Source organism: Corythoichthys intestinalis, chromosome 13, assembly GCF_030265065.1.
Source record: "Corythoichthys intestinalis isolate RoL2023-P3 chromosome 13, ASM3026506v1, whole genome shotgun sequence".
Classification (NCBI taxonomy): domain Eukaryota; kingdom Metazoa; phylum Chordata; class Actinopteri; order Syngnathiformes; family Syngnathidae; genus Corythoichthys; species Corythoichthys intestinalis.
The window spans coordinates 1,764,211-1,787,241 of record NC_080407.1 but is presented as its reverse complement, the minus strand read 5'-3'; the positions used below and the strand labels follow the sequence as shown (position 1 = coordinate 1,787,241).

Below are 23,031 nucleotides of genomic sequence, written 5' to 3'. Positions count from 1 at the left end.
ACATTATCTTGCTGTAAATACACAGGTTTGAATATTTTCAGAAGAAATGATAATAACGATCAGACTGTTCTGTACATGTACAAGGAAAACATTCCTGCATATTCAATTTGTGTTTGTTGTCTTGTTTTTTTTAATGACGTGCCTGTGTGACGAAATGTGCATAAAACGACCTCCGACGCTCTCTGCTGGTGGGTACTGGCATAGCGTGTAAAAAAAAAATTTTTTTTTAAAACTCAGTGCTTTTACATTATACATTTTAAGCATAAGAAAGGTTAAGGCGCTCATAAACTTCTAAAGAGTACTTTGACCATTTTGGGAAATATTTCCAAAGTAAGTGGAACTTAAGTTTTGCTTCACCACAAGTGACGGTTTTATTTTGAAAATCATTGCTGACATCCTGCTTTGTTTCTTTTCCAGGCGACGTGACAGCATCTCCTTCTCATACAAGTCAAGTTGAGCAAGGGGGAGGTCGGTACGCAATGAAGCTGCGCTGAAAAGTGCTCCAAAGTGTCTTCATCGAGGTCACTTCTCGCCAAGGAATTTCCATTGTCCATACATTTTACCAACTGGTATGTTTATTCAACTTTTCTTTCACTTCTTTTTAGTTGTGTTCATATTTGCAACTTATTAACTCGATACAGCGACAAGATAGGAGCCAGCACACTCTCCATTTCCACCCAAAAAATTAATTAACATTAAAGTAATACTTTATTTTTTATTGATTTTAGCAGCAACTATATATTAACATGGATATTATCTGATGCTGGTATCTTTCTTTGTAGTTTTTTTTTTTTAACCTTTGATTGGGGAATGTTTTTAGTGATTCTTAATGCAAAGTATGATTTTTTTTTAAAAGACCTATTGATGCTCTGCAGCTTCCAAGATGCAAAATAGGAATAACTTAATTGTTAGCTCATCGTTGGATTTTATCAATTTATTGGCCGCCATTGACTGCAAGAGACGTCCAATCCATTTGAACTGGGAAGGTTGGCGGCGAACGAACAAACATTCGCTGCAGTTCAAATTGCTTGAACGTCCACAAGTGATAAAGTCATTTAAATTAAATTAGCGCCACACGATTGGACGCCTATCACCGTCAATGGCTGTGAAGGCGGATGAATGGATAAAACTGCACGCTGCATCCAATTTTGAAGCTCGGCACTGAAATATGTTTTTCCTCTCGACTTGTTTTTCAAGCACAAATTGGTGTTCTTGGAACTCCTAACATGAGATGATTGTTGTTTACAACGTTTTGCTCTAATGGAGTTAAAATCTTGATTACATTTCAAATTATTGGCCTCTTGTGACCACAGTTAGATGATGTTTTGTTCCATGGAGTCAGGAGAGAGTTTCTCCCAAATGTGGCAGGAAGTGCTTCCTAGCGAGCCCCGCGTCAGGCTCTTCCTGAGGGGGTCTCTTCAATCCCTTTTATGGTTCCGTCCCGACGAGGTGGGAGCATTTCAGCGAGCCGGCGAGTCGTGACAGCCGCCGCCGTAGCGAGGACGGGAAGCTTCTGTGGTCGGCCGCTGATTACCGGTGCTTTTTCTTGGCCCGGTTTTCCGGCAACCCACCCCCACGCGCACAAACTGAAATACTGTGAGATCGGCGCGTCTCGCTCCTTCCACCATGTGAGCCCACGGGACACAAAGGGTGGTTTGTGGAGAGGTGGGGAAAAATGGGCCTTCAAAGTACGTCCAAGCAGCAGTGTGACCTCATCAGCGCCCGAGCAAAAGTCTGCTGAAGCTGGAGTGTCAACAAAGGCCACGTGACGTTCACTGACAGCTTCAAATCATGACCTACGTTGGCTCAACACTGTTTTTCTTCACTGGAGAAATGAAAATTTCCAAAGTGAAGCCATAGTTGTCCTTAACCCTTTGTGAGGCACTCATTTAACTCATTGGCTGATATTGACGTCCAATCTATTTGGACTGGGAGGGGTGTTTGAAGGCCTATTTTGCACGCTAGCCCAGTTGAGAGTGAGAAGTCAAGTTTATGTTTACGTACAAATAAAGAGAGGACCCCAAAGGGATCCCTGCTGGACACCACAGTGTAGGTTAATCAACCTTACGACTTTTTCCTATTGTATGACGCACATCTGTACCACAGCTGGACTGGCTCATTAGCACGTATGCGTATTGCAGAACCAGACAACTCGACACTGGGTCAAATCATCTCATCCCCCCAAGCCCTTCCGTATATATGTACATTTTGTCCATCTGGTAGGAGTTAAAATATATTATTTGGGCCTGCTTTGGCAGTTTGTTTAGTCGGAAAGTACTTTTGTGTGAATGAGATTGGTGGCGAGTGTGTGAACATGCTTGCAAACAACGTGTAATAAGAAGGACCGTTGTTTAGAATGTAAACGGAGCGCAGACACTTGTTTAAATTTTACAACCGATGATTGGTATTGCAGTCATTGGATGCCTCGTAGGAATCTAACATCTGTGTTTCTTGTCCGGGGCTCCAATGCATTCCGATCCAACATAAGAGGTGTGCTTTATTTTAGTTGGTGAGAAAGGCAGAAGGGATGAGGGTCTAAAAAGTCAGCGGGGCCGTTGGTACCAGTCACTTTTGGGAGTTTGGGAGCGTTAACCTTCTCAGGAATGTGCGTAGGGTGGGTCGAAGAGACCCGCTGTGTGCTATCAACCCTCGCTCAACCTCCTCGGAGCAATATTTTTCTCTATGTCATAATATGATATAAGATCACATGGCATATCCCAACACAAGATGTTTATTAGGGAGTTAAACCAAGCAAAATGGAGAAGCTTGTGTGAGCAGTTAACATAGGGAGCGGGACAATTCTATTCATTTAGCTGATTTTCTTTTTTGAAATTATTATTACCGTATTTTTCGGACTATAAGTCGCACCTGAGTGTAAGTCGCGCCAGCCATAAAATGCCCAACGAAGAGGAAAAAAACACATATAAGTCGCACCGGAATATAAGTCACATTTTGGGGGGAAATTTACTTGATCAAATCCAACACATAGAACAGATATGTCGTCTTGAAAGGCAATTTCATATAAAAATACAATAGAGAACAACATGCTGAATAAGTGTACAGTGTGATAATGTTACATGATTAATGAATAACGAAATGCGAACATGGCTGGTAAGTTAACGTAATATAGCTATTAAGAGTTATTCAGATAACTATAGCATAAAGAACATGCTAACAAGTTCACCAAACAAATCAGTGTCACTCCAAAACTCCAAAATAACATGTGAAATGATATCATAATGTGTTAATAATTTCACACATAAGTCGCACCCCCAGCCAAACTATGACAAAAACTGCGACTTATAGTCTGAAAAATACGGTATTAAATCACTCTGAATTCATAAGGTATTGATTTTGTGGGGTTTTTTTTTTTTTACATCTAAATAATTGTTTGCTTTTGTAAATAACACAACAATACTTTTGTCTATAGAGATTCATATGTATTGTTTGTTTTTTTGTAACATTACAATTACAACTAGAAACTGCCATTTCTAAAGAAATTACTCTGGGTCTTTACTGTGTGGAGATACAGACCTTAGCCCCGCCCAGGTTGGTTTGGGGACATTTTGGGGATAATATCAGGTCGCTTCCTGTTGATTTTGGGACATTTGGGGGACACATCCTGGTCATATCAGGTTATTTGGGGACATTTGGGGGGCGTGTTCTAGTCATATCAGGTCATTTGGGGACATTTAGGGGGCGTATCCTGGTCATATCAGATCATTTGGGGACATTTGGGGTGGCTTGTCCAAGTCATTTCTGGTAATTTACTGTTGATTTGGGGATATTTGTTTTTTGCCATTGAAAATGAATGGGTAATTTGGACGTCAGTGGTCGTCAATGGCATCGACTTACAGTTGCATCATTGGAATCTATGTACATTGGCATCAATAGAATTGACAAACATGGCCGTCAATGGCATTAAACAAAGTAAATGCCATTGAAAATGAATGGGAAATTTGGACGTCCATGGCCGTCAATGGCATTGACTTCCATATGCGTCAATGGAATCTGGGACATTTGGGGGACACGTCCTATTGATATCTGGTCATTTCCTGTTGATTTGGGGACATTAATTTTTTTGCTATTGAAAATGAATAAGAAATTTGGACGTCCATGGCCGTCAGTGGCATCGACTTACATATATGTCAGTGGAATCCAAGTACATTGGCATCAATAGATTCAACATGGCCGTCAATTGCATCAATGCACTGTAAGTTCCATTGGAAGTGAATGGGAAATTTGAACCAACGTTGCATCCCATTAAAAATGAATGGGAAAATTTGGGGCAAATTTCCGGGGATCCGTAAACTTTTATGCCCCTCACCGTCCCAGATTTTTTGATGTCCAAATTGTGATTTGGTCAAAAATTGTAGGACTAGATAAATTTTGAAAATAACCCCCCCCAGAGCTTGTTTACGGATGAACGGAAAAATTTTCGGGGTCGTTCGAAAAATTCCCTGCGTCGCGTGAAAATTCCCGTCGTTTCGATATTCGAACGGTGCCGATCGGTCAAACGGTTCAGGCTGTGTGGCGCGCCAAAGAAATCCCATTCCAAAAAAAAAAAAAAAAAACAGAATAACACTATCTGGGTCTTATTTCAAAGACCCAGATAATTAATGTTTATTCTGAGTGCCCTATAAAGTAAGGGATAAACTCAAAAGTTGAATCAGTCTTTAGTTCTGTGCATGCTTATCATATGATATCTCAAACATTTGTATTTTCGAGGGATCCCTTTTATTTTGCTCTTTGTGTCTATGCTGGGGCTAGCAGCTGACCAAATAGAGCTACCACCCCGCTGTGATGAGCGCTTTTCCGTCATCCTGCGGAAATACCTACAGAGAGAGAACATTTTACACCGAAAAGCTGACGTCTTTGTAACGGGCTTCTTGTTTTGTGCAAACGACGCAGGAAATGATGTCAAGCTTACACTGACCCCTTCTTAGTGAACAAGGAGTTCTTCTGTCCTCACCTTAGTTGTGCTCACACTATTCCTGGGAAAATTTTAATTGATGTTTCATTACGCCCATTTCCGCTCCATCCAAGTTGGAAATAGTTCTTCTGGTAGGTCTTGTCTACAAGTGATTTTCGTCTTCCCTGCCAGGTGATTAGAGGAGAAGATGATGTCCGATGCCAGCGAGATGTTGGCAGCCGCCTTGGAGCAAATGGACGGGATCATCGCAGGTAGGAATTAAGGGGGTGCACATCTGGAAATAATTGCAGTGCATGCTGGGAAAACATCCCCCTCTCATTCCGCTCCTACCTTCTATGAAATGCGAGCCCTTCTGAATTTGAGTTTTGGAATAACGTTGCTGTTCCTGCTACTGGATGGCTTCCTTGCAAAAAAAAAAAAAAAAAAGTTTCCATTGTTCAGCAGTGTGACGCGTGCTAATGATTTTTCAAGCATTGGCACTTTGGAGCGTCGGCTTCACTTTTTTTTCCGCAGACCTTTCCAATGGGAGGAAAGATCACATAAGAAAGGCCCCTTCCCCCAAAAATGTCCCTTCAGAATGTATCGTCGGGTTTAACATGAATGTATTGCCTGCCATTGACTTCACTAGACATCCAGTCGCGTTTGGCCCGGTGGGACCAATGAATGGCTGTTCGCAACTGTCAGAGTAAAACAATACAAAGCGATTACTCTTTGTCGCCTCAGGGTCTAAAGCTATGGACTACTCCAACGGTCTGTTCGACTGCCAGTCGCCCACGTCGCCGTTTCTGGGCGGCTTGCGTGTCCTGCACCTGCTGGAGGACCTGCGCGCAGCTCTGGAGCTCATGGACAACGAAGAGAGGGACAACCTGCGCTGCCAGATCCCCGACTCCACCGCCGAGGGTCTGGCCGAGTGGCTGCAAGGACGAATGGTAAACAGTGGCACCTCCAGAAATTTTTCATAGGGGTGGCCCGATGGGGCCACTTAAAATCTTGGGGTGGCACACCAAAACTAAAAGCCATAATTTCAGGTTTTCATTATATTATTGCAGTAAAAAGGTCAGGGGAAAACTACCAGAAAGACTTAAGGACACAACTACTGATATACTTTGGTGTATTGTGTAATATTTGATGTTACTAATGATTCAATGTGCATATTCCCTAACTGTCCAGTCAAGATTTTGAGTTCCACAACTATTCTGTTTTATTGTGTTATGTATACATTAGGCATAAGGCGTACATTTAACAAAACAAAATAATTACTGGGGCTGGCAGATAAAAATAAAAGCAAGTACAGAGGCAATCATATCTTAACTGGATATTTCCCAACACACTGTTAATGTGACACAAAAATAATTATTACTGAATGAACAGAACATAAAATGTACTTCGCAACAGGGATCAACAGATTACCAGGCTATACTTAATGTGCAACATACACTCCTATCGTTCTTTAATGTCACGCAAAAATAATTACTGAATTGTCTGAACAAATATACTGAGCAAAAAAATAACAAAAAGAGCTTGCCAATAGGATCAATATTCTCTGATTTTGATGAGCAGGCTATCAGTATGCTTCAGAACAGTTTTATTCGCCTGTTGCTATGTTTTTTGGCAAACGCATCCACAAAGTCTTCAAGATTTATGGCCCTAGCCCTTCGTGTTTGGACACTTAGCACCCCCAAATTGTTTAAACGCTCATCAGTCATGGTACTTCTCAAGGCAGTTTTGATTAACTTGAGCTTAGAAAAACTGTGTGCTAAAAAAAGTGCTATTTTGCACAATTTCTCCTCCTCACTAAGCGTCTGTTGCTCCCCTGTCGTTTCTTTCTCTCCTCCAGTGCTAATTTTTCTTCTTAAAATCATTTCATCGTCTGAAAATTGACCAGCAGCACCTAGCGTTAGCTACGTAACTCAGTTACACAAGTCGAAACCACGTCAAAAAGCTGCTCTAACAGGTGTGTAACAGCACAATTTAGCTCTAAAAAGCACTTGTTACGATGGCGCATACTTCCCCTTCTTTTACAAAGGTATTCTGACTTATATACTTACTTGTAGTCTTCTCCGTCTTCTCGCTTTACTTCACCGAAATAAGCTGCCCATCGAATTGTGCTACCTTGTCGCACGCACTCAACCGTTGCTGTCGAAACGCGCGACAGCAGCGGGGGCGGGGCGGGGGGACTACTGTGAAGGTAAGAACCAGCGGCTTGCCTGGCTGTGCATTTAGGATGAAATGCATAACTGATGCTACAACAATCTAACGATATACAGTACTGGCAAGTGGGGTGGCCAACAAATTTATAGGGGGTGGCCGTGGCCACTCCCTGGTGGCGCCATTGATGGCAAATATGTCTGGGCTTATCTGGACACTACCCAGAGCTTGACACGGATGTCCAAACTAGGCGGCGGAGACGCTGAGCAGACTCTAGGAGACCCTTGCCTCGTTAAAAGTAGCGCTTTGACGTGCAGAGCGACTGATGGCGCTTCCAGACATGGAAGGGAAAAGTTTCCAACCAACAAGCTCGTGCTGTTCTTCTTCTTTCTTTATGGTTGTCTTGTCAAAGTGACTACAATTATGGCAGTGACTCCAGTGTAGATATATAAGTCAGCAGTTCTAGGAGCTTTTCAACTCTTTCACTGCCAATGAGTGACAGAGATAGATGTCTAATCATGTGGCTTTTAAAAAGGAAATTAAGACTCTTGAAATGTAGATCCATTTGAACTTGGAAAAAGAGATTGGACGTCTATTGCCGTCAATGGCAGTTGATGAGTTAACTTGGGATGTACTTGCACTTTATGACAGGTGCATGGATTTATTCATAGGCGGAGTTTGACTTTTGGGGCAGGGGGGACACAACATGTTGATGACCCCGGAACGCAATGTCAGCAAAAAAATTAACTTACAAGAATATTTATAACTAGAAACTGCAATTTCGGGAGAAATTACACCTGGGTCTTTCCTCTGCGGAGCAGAGGTTGCGCTAGACATTTTCGTTGTCTGTCATTTTGACTGACAGGGTCATAAAAATCCGGTCATAATCTATTTTTACCTGTCACTTCAATTTTTAAAATGATAACATGATGACATATTCAATAGTATTTAGTTTTCATTCATTTTTAATTAATATTGTAACGCTTGCTTGGCGGCGAAAAATTAGACACGGAAGTCGTATTTTTCTCCCTCTTTTTACTCTCCCTCTTTTTACTCTACTTACCGCTAACAACACCAACAAAACAACAACTCCACCCCCAAAGAAAAAGAGGCAACTATATAGACCCCAATCACCAACGTCACACAATGATCTTAATTGTGGTTGTCAGCCCAAAATCTTCTAAATATATATTAAATGCATCTTACCAGATATGAAATGACTACTACATAGTCTGTGGTGATCGTTTGGTGCCCAGATTTCTTGTCGAATTACAGCAGTCCATCTCGCTCTCCTCTTCGGGTCTCTCAGAATACGGTAGAACTTAAGTCTCTCCGTCTATCTTCTGTTACTGCAACCAACCGCCACACACGCCTTCACCATTTTGATTATTAATGTTAACGAGCAGAAAAACACGCCGTAATAGGAGGCATGTACGTAGCGGTAATGTCTAAACACGACGGGCTGACGGACAATATGGTGGCTCCAGTCAGGGGGGCGGAGTTGTGACGTCATGTGATTGGGGTCTATACACAGGCGGCAATCTAGTCCACCAATTGGATGACGCGCTGGCACACCAGGTGCACCAATAAGAACCTCGCGTTGATGTGTCAATCACGGTGCCGCTGTAGGCGCACTATCCTATTCCCCTCACTATCCACTCGCGGGGGCCTGCGCTTGTCAGTGACGTTCCTTATTCTCGCTATATGAAAATACAACTTTAGCATTTGTTAATAATACGCTCTGTGTGTAGTATCATCCATCAATTTTTCCATCCATCGATTAAATGAGCACTTTTAAGCGAACGCAAGAAGTAACAACGGGAACATTTTTAAACAGGCATTTCACGGAGAGCATTTCGACTCTTCGGCCAATCACGGGAGAGCATTTCGACTCTTCGGCCAATCATATAGCGAGAGCGAGTGGATAGTGAGGGGAAGAGAATAGTGAACCTACACTGCCGCCAGACCCGGTGACGCTACAATATTCTGACAGAATAGCCAACGACGTCATGCATTGAAAGAGACAATAGCTAATTAATATGCTCACTCGCCACCCTGTGGTCTGGGGTGTGAATTGCAACCTGTCAAAATGACGGACGGACTTCAGTCTTTTCCGTCACCGTTTTTAAAAAACGGTCAACGACGGAAAATATTCGGTTAACGCGACCCCTGCTGTGGAAATACAGATCTTAGCCCCACTCAGGTCTATCAATAGAATGGACAATAATGCCAGTCAATGGCATTAAACAAAGTAAACGCCATTAGAAATGATTGGGAGAATTGGACGTCCATGTCCGTCAGTGGCAGCACCCTCCATAAGCGTCAATGCAATCGGGGACATTTGGGGTACACGTCCTATTGATAACTGGTCATTTCCTGTTGATTTGGGGATATTGTGTTTTTTTTGCCATTGAAAATGAATGGGAAAAAAATTGGACTTCCATTGACGTCAATGGTATCAACTTACATAGGCGTCAATGGAATCCAAGTACATTGGCATCAATAGAATGAAAAAACATGATTAAATATTTATAATAATAAGTTGACAATGAGTGTTTTTTTTTTTTTGTCTCCCATCATTCATGAGGGGAATTCTAAATCCGGCTGCTTAGGCAATACTTTTCGCCAAGATCGTCATCCATTGAATATGGTACGCCTGCCGGTGTCGTGCCAATGTAGTTACCCCAGTCAAAAATTTTATCCCCTAGGCGGAGCCATATGGAGGTAGATTTGTGTCTTTATTATTCAATTTTAAAAAAAGTTGCTTCAATCAAAATACATATTTTCAACCAAAAGAAGTCACTTCAACCAAAAAAGGGTAAAAAAGTAAAAAAAAAAAAAAAAAAAAAAGTATTTGAATGGAAAAATAAATGTGAAACTAAAAGCTCTTTTTGTTTGTTTTTTTTTTGTTTTGTTTTTTTTTTGATTGAAGTCAAGTTTTTTTTTTTTTTTAATTGAAGCAACTTTTTTGATGATAAAGTAATGTTGTTTGGGCCACATTTTGGCTATGACATTTTTGTCATTATTCAATCAAAAAAAAATAAGTTGCTTCAAAAAAATATATATTTTCAAAAAGAAAAATCACTTCAATCAAAAAAAAAAAAGAAAAATTTCAATGACAGTAAGTTTTTGAATGTGAAAAAATATTTGCGATTGAAAAATTTGCGTTTGGACACTTAATTTTTCATCGAAAAAGTTTTCTTTGATTGAAGCAATCCTTATTGTGTTTGGGCCATTTTACGGGTTGGACATTTGTGTCTAAATCATTTAATCCCCCCCAAAAATATATTTTCAATCAAAGAAAAAAAATAATTTGAAAAAAAAAAAAAATATATATATATATATATATATATATATATATATATATATATATATATATATATATATATATATATAATTTTTTTATTTTTTATTTTTTTGCTGAAATTTATATGAAAGCAAATGACCGTCTAAGTTGCTAATCACATGATCTGTTCGAAAAATAATTTTGACCCATTATAATTTTTTTTGTTTTGTTCATTTCATTCATTTTTGTTTCTGTTTTATTGCTTTACAACTTTTATATTTATAGGAAAGTCATTTACATGCAATGACACTTTTCGGCCACCACGGGGGGGGCCCCCCTGCCCCCCCCCTTAAAATCCGCTTATGGATTTATTCCAGTTTCTACAATGTAAAATGGTCTTTTAATTAATAAAAAGAATCTTCCATGTTGCAGACAAATGGCCACAGCTCGGAGGCGGTCTACCAAGAGCGCTTAACCCGACTGGAGAGTGACAAAGAGTGTCTAATCCTCCAGGTTTGTCTGCTTGGCTCGCACTGCCTGTTATTGACATTGACAATTCACTTAAACTGGGAGGAGTGGCTGTGAATATTCAGATTTAAGTTCCATTGACGACACTACATGACCAATCAATTTGAACTGGGTTAATGTGCGTTTAGCTAAAGAACCATTTTGGAAACAATACATCTAGATCTTGAAATCCTCTCCCATTTTATCACGACGGTCTGAAGGTCAGCGTCCTGACAGACCAAGTTGAAGTGCAAGGCGAGAAGATCCGAGACCTGGATAACTGCCTGGAGCGGCACCGGGAGAAGCTCTGCGCCACCGAGGAGCTGCTACAAAAGGTATGAACGAGACCCCGCTGGAAGGTTAGTCCCAATACGACGAGCGTTTGCATCCCGTTCCCAAGGAGCTGCTGACCCGCTCGGCACTGGAGACCCAAAAGCTGGAGTTAATGACAGAGCTATCGGGACTGAAGCTGAAACTGAGCACGGTGGAGCGAGATCACAGAGATAATGAGGTAGGATCTCCGGCATCCTCCCCGGCCATTGTTTTGAGAGTCGCCGAGGTCCATCGCACTCTGCGTGGATCACGTGACTAGAAAGAACCCCCGGCAGCTGTTTCCTGGGGAAATCACAGCTTTCTCCTTTGCAGGACTTGTACCAGGAAGTGAGCGCGCTACGTTTGCGCGTAGCTGAAATTGAGAGCGAGCGACTGCAGTGTGACAGGAAAACTAAAGCTTGCAAAGTGAGTTTTTTTTTCCCAAGTTCTCGTACCCTCGTGTCCTGACTGACGGCTTTTCGTCCATCTTCTTCTCTTAACGTATTTCTCGGCTACTAATGTCCCGTGAAGCCTCCAAAGCGGACGGCGGCAATCGAGGTGAAGGTTTGCGTTCCCGGTCTTCTTCTTCTTCCTCATCGTTTTGTGATCTTCTAAACCCGCTGCTTGCTCCTCACCGCTTTCCCTGCCTTTTTTCCACTGTGGATGTAAGCGCTTCCACTTCTGACACCGGTCTCACATGCTAACGCCACAGTTAGATCGCTTCGGAACGGACGCTCGGTTTGTGACTTTGATTAATTGGGGCGCAGGAAGAGCTGCAGCTGCTGCAGCAGGAGTTGGAGGAGCGAGAGGCGGAGCTTAGAAGGTTGAAGGACGAGAGCAGACCAAGGGCGAAGGAGGCGGGACAGAGAGGTCTGGTGTTGTCTTGTATTCACGTAAACGCATTGGTTGCCTTCGATGGGGTTAGACGTCCAATCCGCTTTGACCGGGAGGGACGAATGAAGACCTGAGAGACCTAAGCAGCCAAATTCAAAGCACCGCCGTATCTCTGACCTTTGCCTTCTTACCATATCGCCTATCTAATTTGAGTTAAATTGGCTAAACCATTATGAAGTTATCATGAAATTCATTTTGACCCATGTAACCTTTGACCACATAACCCACTGCATATTACAAACATATCCTGCAATGAACAAAGGTTCATTCACCCCTCCCAAGTCAAAACGAATGGACGTGGAGCGCCGACAATGGCCTTCAAAACATGAGCATTCAAAGCCAATCCGCCCTCTTTAAACGAATCGGATGTCTATCGTTATCAGCAGTGTCGTCACAGATTACTTAAAAAAGTAATTTAATTACTGATTACACCTCAAAAAAGTAATTTAGTTACTTTACTGATTACTTTATTATCAAAGTAACTAAGTTACTTTAAAAGTAACTTATCAGCTACTTTTTACCAATTTTTCTCCTTTTGCTGCCTCAACAGAAAAATAACAACAGAAAAATGTCATCACATGTAATTGAAATTTTCACATAAGGCTTAATCTTTGAGTTAGCGGGGGTTTAATTAGTCGATGGGGTTGATTTCAACCACCATTGACTCGCTACCTTAGCCACTCCGGAGCCCCGAAACTAACAAATGACTGACAAACTGCACGGAATTTGTTCAAATCAACTCCAACGACTAAATAAACACCCGCTAACTCCAAGATAAAGCTTAATGTCAAAAATTCTGAACATCCAATTTACTTAAATAAATACCTAGCTGGTAAAATATCGTCTATAAAAGTTGGAAAGCAATAAAACAAACAACAAAAATTAATGAAATGAACAAGAATCCTAAAACGTATTTCATAATGGGTCAAAATCATTTTTCGAGCAGATCATGTGACTAGCACCTATGAGACTATCTTTTGCTTTGCTAAGCCAAAATTACACCTGTGGAGGCAAGATGGATGTTTAGAATTTCTGTAAACCTAAGCTTTCAAACGTAACCAAAAACAACTGAGCTTGAACAGTTTTATATGTATATGTAGAGTATTGGCCAAAAGTTTGGCGACACCTCAAAGGTGGATACTTTGAAGAATGTAGAATATAAAACCTGTTTTCAGTTATTTCACTTTTTTTTTGCCATTCCACATGTTCGTTCATAGTTTTCATGTATTCAGAGAGGATTTACAATAGTAGTGTAAATATATAAAACGCAAAAATGATGAGGTGTGTCCAAACTTTTGAGTTTTGTTTCGTAGTCTTCAATATGTTTTGCCGTACGTAAAGGCTGTTATAAACTGTAGAAGTGCTGGCTGTCTTGTTACCTGTAGGCTTTGTTTCGAGTTTTGTCGCGTCATGCTGCAATTCCAAGTGCTTCCTTGTTGAATTGAATGTAGAGTTTTTAGCGGCTGACAGTCTTTTTGAGCCAGCGCAAAGTTTGCAACGCACGGAGATATTTTTGTGATCTTTACTGGACAGAAATATGAAGTAATGGCCGTATTTCCAGTGAGCAAAGGCATCCATTTGCGGTATATATCCTGCCTTTCACTGTTAGCCTCGCTACCTCGTCAGAATGCTATGTTGTTGACCGCCGTGGCAGACGGCGCTCAAACAGCATCGTAATACACGTGACCCGTTTTTTTTTCCCCCGATGAGAAAACGTGAGATGTGATGTCACTCCCAAACTCCAGAGCAATATTTTCTATTCAAATGCTCTTTGTACATGACTACAGTATTCTTCATTCTACATACATTATGGGGCAAAAACAAAATAGTAACGCACAGGCACTCGGGAAACTAACTTTAATCGGATTACTGGCTTGGAAAAATGAACGCGTTAGATTGCTCGTTACTGAAAGAAAGTAATCAGATGACAGTAACGCGTTACCAGTGTTGTCAGGCAATGAGTTCATAACGGCAAAAATACAACAGAAAATTCTTGAGGAAGCCTGGATTAGTAGAAAAAAACATTGAATTTTGCACAGATTCCATCCATTTTGTCTCAGTCTTAGCAATTACACAGCAATGAACTGGGTCAAGTTCACACAGAGGCTACTAGACTTCCTTTTTTTTCTTATTAATCCTCAACACATCCTCGCAGTTATTTGCATTCTATTCGACCTTCCGCTATTTGTTAATCTCCTCGAATTGTTTCGACGCCAGTAAGAATATTTGCACGGAGCTGCTGTGATTAGATTGGCTGCTGAACACTCAAACAAACGTGAAATGGTAACCGGGCTCACGTCGCCATGTGTTTGCATACCCGCCAGATGCCGAGATATCCCAAATGAAGACGCTGTTGGACTCTCTCATGTCAGCCAACGACGAAAAGGTGAGCAAAAACAAACCTCCGGGTATCAACATGATAAAGTTACTCACGTTTTTTTTTTTTTTTTTTCTCACTAGGAGCAAAGGATAAAAGAGTTGGAGAGAACTCACGTTCCGGAAAAACTCAAAGGTAGAAAGCGGACTAAAGTACGGAGAGCGGTTTGGGGCAACGCGTCCCAATATATTTGGGTTTGTCCCCTCAGAGACAACGAAAGAGGACGACTACGCCGACATCCCAGATGAGGTCAGGCTGGTGTCTGAGGGCGAGACAGGAAGGATCTCCGCGGAGGTAAACACAACCCCGCCGTCACACGCCGTCCCGGGGCACACTTCCTTATTACGTCAATTAGAAATCCACAATCATTATGAATCCGTCGCTTTTGGGGAAATATGCGCTCGTGTCATCCTGTTTACATTCCTCATCCTCGCTGCAGTCTAGTCCGGGTATCGCGGTGCTTGAGGAGGTGAAGGAACTGGACCGAGAGCGAAAGCTGCAGGTGGCTCAGAGGTACTAGATGTGGCCTTTTTTTCCCCTCTTCTAATGAATACTAATAATACCTTAAATAATATTCATCAGTATTATTCTTCCATAGTATTATCATTTCTATCTTAATTTTTAATGGTTGTTGTAGTATTTTTAACTATCATCACACAAACAAAAATGATACATATGGCGAAAAACACTCGGTGACTTGAAGTTCTGCTCTGAGACCCCATAAGCTGATTTTAAAAGGGAGCCAGGGGAGCCCCTGGTGGCCTAAAAGTTTCACTGCATGTAATTCACTTGTCTATGAATATAAAATTTGTAAAGCAATAAAACTGACACAAAAATGAATGAAATGAACAAAAAAATATTTTTTTGAATGGGTCAAAATTATTTTTCGAGCACTTTAGACCGTCATTTGCTTTGCAAAAATTTTCCACAAAAAAAAAAAAAAATTAAAAATGATTTAAAAATTTTTTTTTTTGATTGAATCAACTTTTTGGGGGGGATTGAATGATCTACACACAAATGTCCTAATCATAATATGGCCCAAACACAAAAACGATTGCTTCAATCAAAGAAAACTTTTCAATGAAAAAGTGTTCAAATGCAAAAATTTCAATCTCAAATATTTTTTCGCATTCAAAAACTTTTTTTTTGATTGAAATTTTTCTCTTTTTTTTTTGATTGAAGTGATTTTATTTTTGAAAATCTATATTTTTTTTGAAGCAACTTATTTTTTGATTGAATAATAAAGACAAAAATGTCCTAGCAAATACGTGCCCAAACACAAATCAACATTACTTCAATCAAAAAAAGTTGCTTCAATAAAAAAAAAAAAATGACTTCAATCAAAAAAAAAAAAAAAATCAATCAATCAAAGAAAAATAGCTTTCACATGCATTTTTCTGTGTTTTTGAGTTTCAAATTTATTTTTGCATTCAAACACTTTTTTTTTTTTTTTTTCATTGAAGCAAAATTTTTATGGTTGAAAATATATATTTTGATTGAAGCAACTTGTTTTCATTGAAGCAACTTTTTTTGATTGAATAATAAAAACACAAATCTTCCTCCATATGGCTCCGCCCAGGGTATACAAATTTTGACTGGGGTAACTACATTGGCACGACACCGGCGGGCGTATTATATTCAGTGGATGGCGATCTTGGCAAAAAGTATTGCCTAAGCAGCCGGATTTAGAATTCCCCTCAAGAATGATGGGAAACAAAAAAAAAAGCTCATTGTCAATTTATTATTATAAATATTCTTGTAAGTTAATTTTATTGCTGACACTGCGTTCCGGGGTCATCAACATGTTGTGCCCCCCCCTGCCCAAAAGTCAAACTCCGCCTATGCTGAGACCCCCAATTTGGCCAAATTTCAAAACTGTTCTATATGCATATGTGATACATGATTGGAAAGCTTAAAATCTCAATTTTCTGGGGACAGAAAAATTTTGAACAGGAGAGCATTTTGAAAAAAAATGTTTTAAACCCATAAACCCTAACTCGAGGTGAGAGAGTGAGAGAGCATAATTAAAGACACCAGGATTTTAACGAGATGTCATCGTGGACTTACCTTCTCTCGATCCAAAAACTCATGTAGCATGTCTCACCGAGTGTCAAGACACTGAATGTCCACAACCGGAGTTTTGGGGGATTTTATGGGTGAAACACGGTACTATAACAAGGGTTGCAATGCAGAAATCGCAGACATCAAGGAGTACTCGAGATTTTCTTTTTTAAATATTTACCCTCTTAAACGTTTTTTTTTTTTCAACTTTTCTTTGTGTGGATCGATTATTTATCATCTGAAATATCGGAGAAAACACGACAGTAACAAAAAAAAAAAAAAATACAATTCAGCAATGGTCAGGAGGTAGGTATCCATGACCTACCGTAATTTCCCGAATATAAGGCGCACCCGTGTATAACGCGCACCCCAAATTTACTTGTAAAATCTAGGGGAAATTATTGTACCCGTGAATAACGCGCACCCTAATTTTAGCACCAATAAATAGAAGAATACAAGAAAACAGAGGTCGTGTACAGAAATGTCATTTTACTGACTGGTGAAACACAGCACACGCATAGCACATTGGTAGTTTAAAACATTACCGTAAACTGACAATATGTACGCTAATAATATGATCTGACAACTTCTTCAATTTACAATAATCCAGGAGAAAACAAAGCAATTGTGACTTTTCTTTTAAAGGCTGCTGTATAAAATGCTCATTTCATCATGATGAATAAATGTTTCTTCCATGGATTGATACGGTAAAATAAAAGTGGTGATTGGCATCATATCCTTCTCAAAGTACTTTAAGTAGCACATGAACAAAGTACAAAGACAAACCAAGTAAATAGATAATGCAGTTTTTAACTCATTCGCTGTGATGTTATGATTTTTAGATCGTCCGAGATGACTCCAAGCAACTCCGACGAGCAGGTGAGCTCATTTGGCGCCTTTGTTCGAGTGAGAACCGCATCCCGACTCGTGTTTTCAAATGACTTCTTTGCTTCCCTTTTAAGGCAAAGAGCAAGAGTAGAACTTTGGCTAGCGAAGACTCATTCGGTGCCAAGCGGGTCCGCGCCTCCTTGGGTCGAGGATTATTCAAACTGCGAGGAGGCAAACGCACAAACAGCACGCCAAACCTCGGTGAGTCAAATATTTCTGATCTGTTTTTTTGATTTGGGAAATAAGTCTAGTGACGCGCATTTTACGTGTCGTCGCAGTGGAGACGGAGCGCAAAGTCCCGGAACACTCGCCGCCCGAGAGCAAGAAAAAGTCTAAAGGCTTGAGAAAGTTCTTGGGCAGGTACGTCGCCGATCCGCTCGCGTCCAATCGTCTCCTCTTTAACGCTCTCTTTTCCCTAGACTGAAAAGAAGCCACTCCACGTCCTTAAACTCCGACGACGAAGCCGAGTTCCGACGCGGCGGAGTCCGGGCTACGGCCGGGCCTCGCCTGGGCTGGTCCGGCTCTCCCGCCGACGCCTCGGACGTCCCTTTCTCGCAATGGAGCCGGGAGGACGTTTGCGAGTGGCTTCACGAGCAAGGCCTGGGCTTGTACGCCGCGCCGGGTCACAACTGGATCCAGTCGGGGCAGAGCTTGCTGCAGGCATCGCAGCAAGAACTGGAGAAGGTTAGCGCAGGTGGATGACAAAGTGAATCCATTTTCAACCCTGGTTTTTGTCTTCTAGGAACTAGGCATGAAGCATCCTCTCCACAGGAAAAAGCTCCAGCTCGCCCTCCGATCACTCCACTCCCAAGAAGACGTCCTCAAAGGCAAACTGGACCACAACTGGGTCACTCGTGAGTGGACGACCGTTTTGGAGACACGCGGGTGAGCGTTATGGGATGCCGATTGTACCGCGTACGTGTTCCAGGCTGGCTGGACGACGTCGGCCTGCCGCAGTACAAGAGTCAGTTCGACGAGGCCCGTGTGGACGCGCGTATGCTGCACTACATGACTGTGGTCAGAATAACACGCACACGTCTTCACTTTTTTTTTTTTTGTATACATCTTTTTATTTGAGCTTTTTTTTTTTTTTTTTTGATACATGAACATGGTCCAAAGTTTCACAGCCAAACCAAGGGTAAAAATGAATCCCATCCATTCGGTATGCGAAAAAACAAAAGAAAAAACAGTAAAATAGTAGTGATGCACGGTAGTGCATTTTTCAACCGATACCGATAACCAATAATCACCTCCTCCTTCCAGCCGATAACCGATAATGTCAAGCCGATAACCGATATACATATATGCACATTTAAATTAGAAAAAAGAGGAAATGTTACTGTGCAAAAATACTATTTATTGCTACTTTTTCCAAATCAAATGTGAGCAAGTAGTAAATTCCATCGTCAAATCATTGTATATTAATTAATATTCATAATGCTTACAAATTAATTACTTAATTGCACACAAAATACCTTTAGGAGGGGTTGGGGTGCCGGCCCAGAATTCGACAAAACTGTGTCGGTTGCACGCATTTGAAGGCTAAATAAAGTATAGAATTATCCATTGAATTTTTTTAAATCTCTATTATCGATGTGACGTCATAATTGCCATTATCAGCCGAAAATGATCTGTAACCGATATTATCGTGCACCTTTATAAAATAGTCTTTGCCAAAATTGCAAAGGAAAATAGGAACATTATTTCAACAGCAACTGAGGACACATTTATGAATACAAAACATTTCTCCCAACATTTTTGTCAACACCCGCACTTGTTCTCATGTTGATGCCCTTTTTAACAGACAAATGACTTTCAAATTCCAAAAATAACACTGTCAAACTTCTTCAATTTTAACTTTGTTTCAGGTTTTGTCATGATATCAGCTAACATGTCATCCGTTGGACAATGTTACTCTTCCCTAAATCACAATAGATCTAATAAAATGATATTTTATGTCTACGTGCTTGAATCTCTGTCTGTTAACAGGATTTTTGGCAAGAGCGATTGTCCCCTGGTTGTCATTGTGTACAGTTGTTGGAGTGTACTGATTATGATCAATGCTACCTAGTAGGGTTGTTCCGATCATGGTTTTTTTGCTCCCGATCCGATCCCGATCGTTTTAGTTTGAGTATCTGCCGATCCCGATATTTCCCGATCTGATTGCTTTTTTTTTTTTTTACTCCTGATTCAATTCCAATCATTCCCAATAATGTTTCCCGATCTTATACATTTTGGCAATGCATTAAGAAAAAAATAAATAAAACTCGGACAAATATATACATTCAACATACAGTCCGTAAGTACTGTATTTGTTTATTATGACAATAAATCCTCAAGATGGCATTTACATTATTAACATTCTTTCTGTGAGAGGGATCCACGGATAGAAAGACTTGTAATTCTTAAAGGATAAATGTGACTTTGTATATTGTGACTAAATATTACCATCTGGTGTATTTTCAAGCAACGTAAACAGGCAGTCTGAGCTGCTCCACCAGCTTTTATTCTCCAGTCATGTGAATTTGCATATTAAGCTAAATATTTAGTTCCAATCGTTTCCAGATTTAGCATTTAGGACATAGAATATAAATTTAAGATTTGAATTAAATATTTAGTTTTAAGCAATCAGGTCCAAAACTTCTTATTTAAAAATAAATATTTAAGTTGCTAAACAATGTTGTAAATGTGCAAAAAAAGTGACTCTAAAAATTTCACACCACGTTTTAAACACTGTCTGGCGCTAAATGTGAGAAAATGTTGTCGTAATTTTGAGCATGTGCTGCTTTACAAACGGCGCCCCGTATACACGAGCCCATATACCACTGGTAGCACTCGTACCGCACTTTGAGAACCGACAATATAGTATATCGCAAAACATTTTTCAAGATGACATAACGGTGCTCTCTGTGTTTTAGGAGGAGCTTCTGTCCCTGAAGGTGGGCAGCGTTCTCCACCACCTGAGCATCAAGCGAGCCGTGCAGGTTCTGCGTCTGCACTCCTTCCGTGCCGACTGCTTGCGACGCCGCCCTACAGACGAGGTTAATCGATCGGTCGGCGAATGTCAGGATGCCGCGCCATTGACAATCCTTCCTCTCCGTATTCAGAAACAAACGCGACCCTCTGACGTGATCCAGTGGAGTAACCACCGAGTAATGGAGTGGCTGCGCTCCGTGGACCTGGCGGAGTACGCGCCCAACCTCAGAGGCAGCGGCGTGCACGGCGGTCTCATGGTGAGGATGTTTAGAAGGTGGCTACCATCCGGACGGTAACGCTGATTTTCCCAACCGCCAGGTTCTAGAGCCGCGTTTCACGGTGGACGCGTTGGCTCTGCTGCTCAACATCCCGCCAGGGAAAACGCTGCTCCGGCGCCACCTGGCCACGCATTTCCACCTGCTGGTGGGAGCAGAGGCGCAGAAGCTCAAGCAGGAATGTCTGGAAAACCCCGACTATGTTGTGCTCACCGCCGCCGCCAAAGTCAAGGTGGGACAGGAGATGTTTGAGTGAGTTTATCACTAGTAGACGTCCAATCCGTTTGAACTGCGAGGGGTTGGCAGAGAATGCTACCCTTGGACGTCTATCGCCTTCAAGGTTTTAAACCTGCGTTTTTTTTCCTCTTTGCGTCCGGCAGCCGAGACGTCTGTCATTCGGAGGTTTCGGAACGCTCCGAAAGAAACGACACGACGACGTCAGCGAGTACGTGTGCCCGATGGACGTGGGCGAGCGGCTCCGGCCGGACCCCGAGGACCAACTGGAGCAGTTAGAACAGGTGGGACCGTTTCTCGCCCGTCTTTTCCTAATACTGTCATTCTCTCGCCGTTAACACGTTTGTCTCGGGTCAGATGGACGACTCCGAAGGTGCGATGAGGCAGATCGGAGCCTTTTCAGAGGGAATCAATAATCTGACGGTATGGAAACGTTTGTGATGTACAGTTGTGGTCAAAAGTTTACATACACTTGTGAAGAACATAATGTCATGGCTCTCTTGAGTTTCCAGTTATTTTTACAACTCTGATTTTTCTCCGATAGAGTGATTGGAACAGATACTTCTTTGTCACAAAAAAACATTCATGAAGTTTGGTTCTTTTATGACTTTATTATGGGTGAACAGAAAAAAGTGATCAAATCTGCTGGGTCAAAAATATACATACAGCAGCGCTAATATTCAGTAACGTGTCCCTTGGCCATTTTCACTTCAATTAGGCGCTTTTGGTAGCCATCCACAAGCTTCTGGTTGAATCTTTGACCACTCCTCTTGACAGGCTTTCTGACATGGACTTGTTTCCTCAGCATTGTCCACAAGTTCTCAATGGGGTTTAAGTCAGGACTTTGGGAAGGCCATTCGAAAACCTTAATTCTAGCCTGATTTAGCCATTCCATTACCACTTTTGATGTGTGTTTGGGGTCATTGTCCTGTTGGAACACCCAACTGCGCCCAAGACCCAATCTTCGGGCTGATGACGTTAGGTTATCTTGAAGAATTTGAAGGTAATCCTCCTTCTTCATGATCCCATTTACTCTCTGTAAAGCACCAGTTCCAGTTCAAAACAGCCACCACCGTGCTTGACGGTAGGCATGGTGTACTTGGGGTTAAAGGCCTCACCTTTTCTCCTCCAAACATATTGCTGGGCATTGTGGCCAAACAGCTCGATTTTTGTTTCGTCTGACCACAGAACTTTCCTCCAGAAGGTCTTATCTTTGTCCATGTGATCAGCAGCAAACTTCAGTCGAGCCTTAAGGTGCCGCTTTTGGAGCAAGGGCTTCCTTCTTGCACGGCAGCCTCTCAGTCCACGGAGATGCAAAACACGCTTGACTGTGTACACTGACACCTGTGTTCCAGCAGCTTCTAATTCTTGGCAGATCTGCTTTTTGATGATTCTCGGTTGAATCTTCACCCTCCTGACCAATTTTCTCTCAGCAGCAGGTGATAGCTTGCGTTTTCTTCCTGATCGTGGCAGTGACAAAACAGTGCCATGCACTTTATACTTACAAACAATTGTTTGCACTGTTGCTCTTGGGACCTGCAGCTGCTTTGAAATGGCTCCAAGTGACTTTCCTGACTTGTTCAAGTCAATGATTGTTCAAGTCAATAATCACTCACAAGAAATTGCTAATTCGTGTTGCCGTTTGTATATTTTTGACCCAGCAGATTTGATCGCTTTTTCTGTTAACCCATCATAAAGTCATAAAAGAACCAAACTTCATGAATGTTTTTTGTGACAAGGAAGTATCTGTTCCAATCACTCTATCGGAGAAAAAGCAGAGTTGTAGAAATAACTGGAAACTCAAGAGAGCCATGACATTATGTTCTTCACAAGTGTATGTAAACTTTTGACCACAACTGTAAATAACTGGTTTAATTGCAATCTGTTTAATTTCACGCCCTGCTTTCAGAGCATGCTCGAGGACGAGGACGTTTTCGGCGAGATCTCGGCAAGCCCCCGAGAGGGCAACCAATCCGATTAAAAAAAGCGCAAGTAACGCTACATTTTGTGTACGTGAGAAAGACTGACAGCTTGACGAAGAATGAAGAAATTGTTTTGGGAGAACTATTGTTGTATAAAAAGGCTGCATGAAGTTCAATCATTTTTTTTAAGCAATAAACAATTTAAAAAACTTGCTTCG

The 23,031-nt window shown here is 41.4% G+C and overlaps 1 protein-coding gene across 3 annotated transcripts; it reads left to right on the top strand.

Annotated features, from left to right (window-relative positions):
- The first annotated feature begins 430 nt into the window (after positions 1-430).
- LOC130929254 (liprin-beta-1-like) lies at positions 431-23,010 on the top strand. Of its 3 annotated transcripts, XM_057856309.1 has the most exons (25): positions 431-569; positions 5,105-5,184; positions 5,657-5,862; positions 10,800-10,880; positions 11,096-11,209; positions 11,275-11,385; positions 11,520-11,612; positions 11,718-11,744; positions 11,954-12,056; positions 14,405-14,466; positions 14,541-14,592; positions 14,666-14,751; positions 14,897-14,970; positions 17,361-17,397; positions 17,481-17,607; positions 17,685-17,766; positions 17,826-18,090; positions 18,149-18,260; positions 18,335-18,423; positions 20,325-20,447; positions 20,514-20,639; positions 20,701-20,889; positions 21,038-21,175; positions 21,249-21,314; positions 22,801-23,010. In XM_057856309.1, the coding sequence occupies exons 2-25, from the start codon at positions 5,121-5,123 to the stop codon at positions 22,870-22,872; spliced, it is 2,499 nt and encodes an 832-aa protein (XP_057712292.1). In that variant the 5' UTR covers positions 431-569; positions 5,105-5,120; the 3' UTR covers positions 22,873-23,010. The 3 variants fall into 3 exon arrangements, with proteins under 3 accessions (XP_057712292.1, XP_057712295.1, XP_057712294.1); XM_057856312.1 differs by lacking the exon at positions 10,800-10,880; XM_057856311.1 differs by lacking the exon at positions 11,718-11,744.
- The last annotated feature ends 21 nt before the right edge of the window (positions 23,011-23,031 follow it).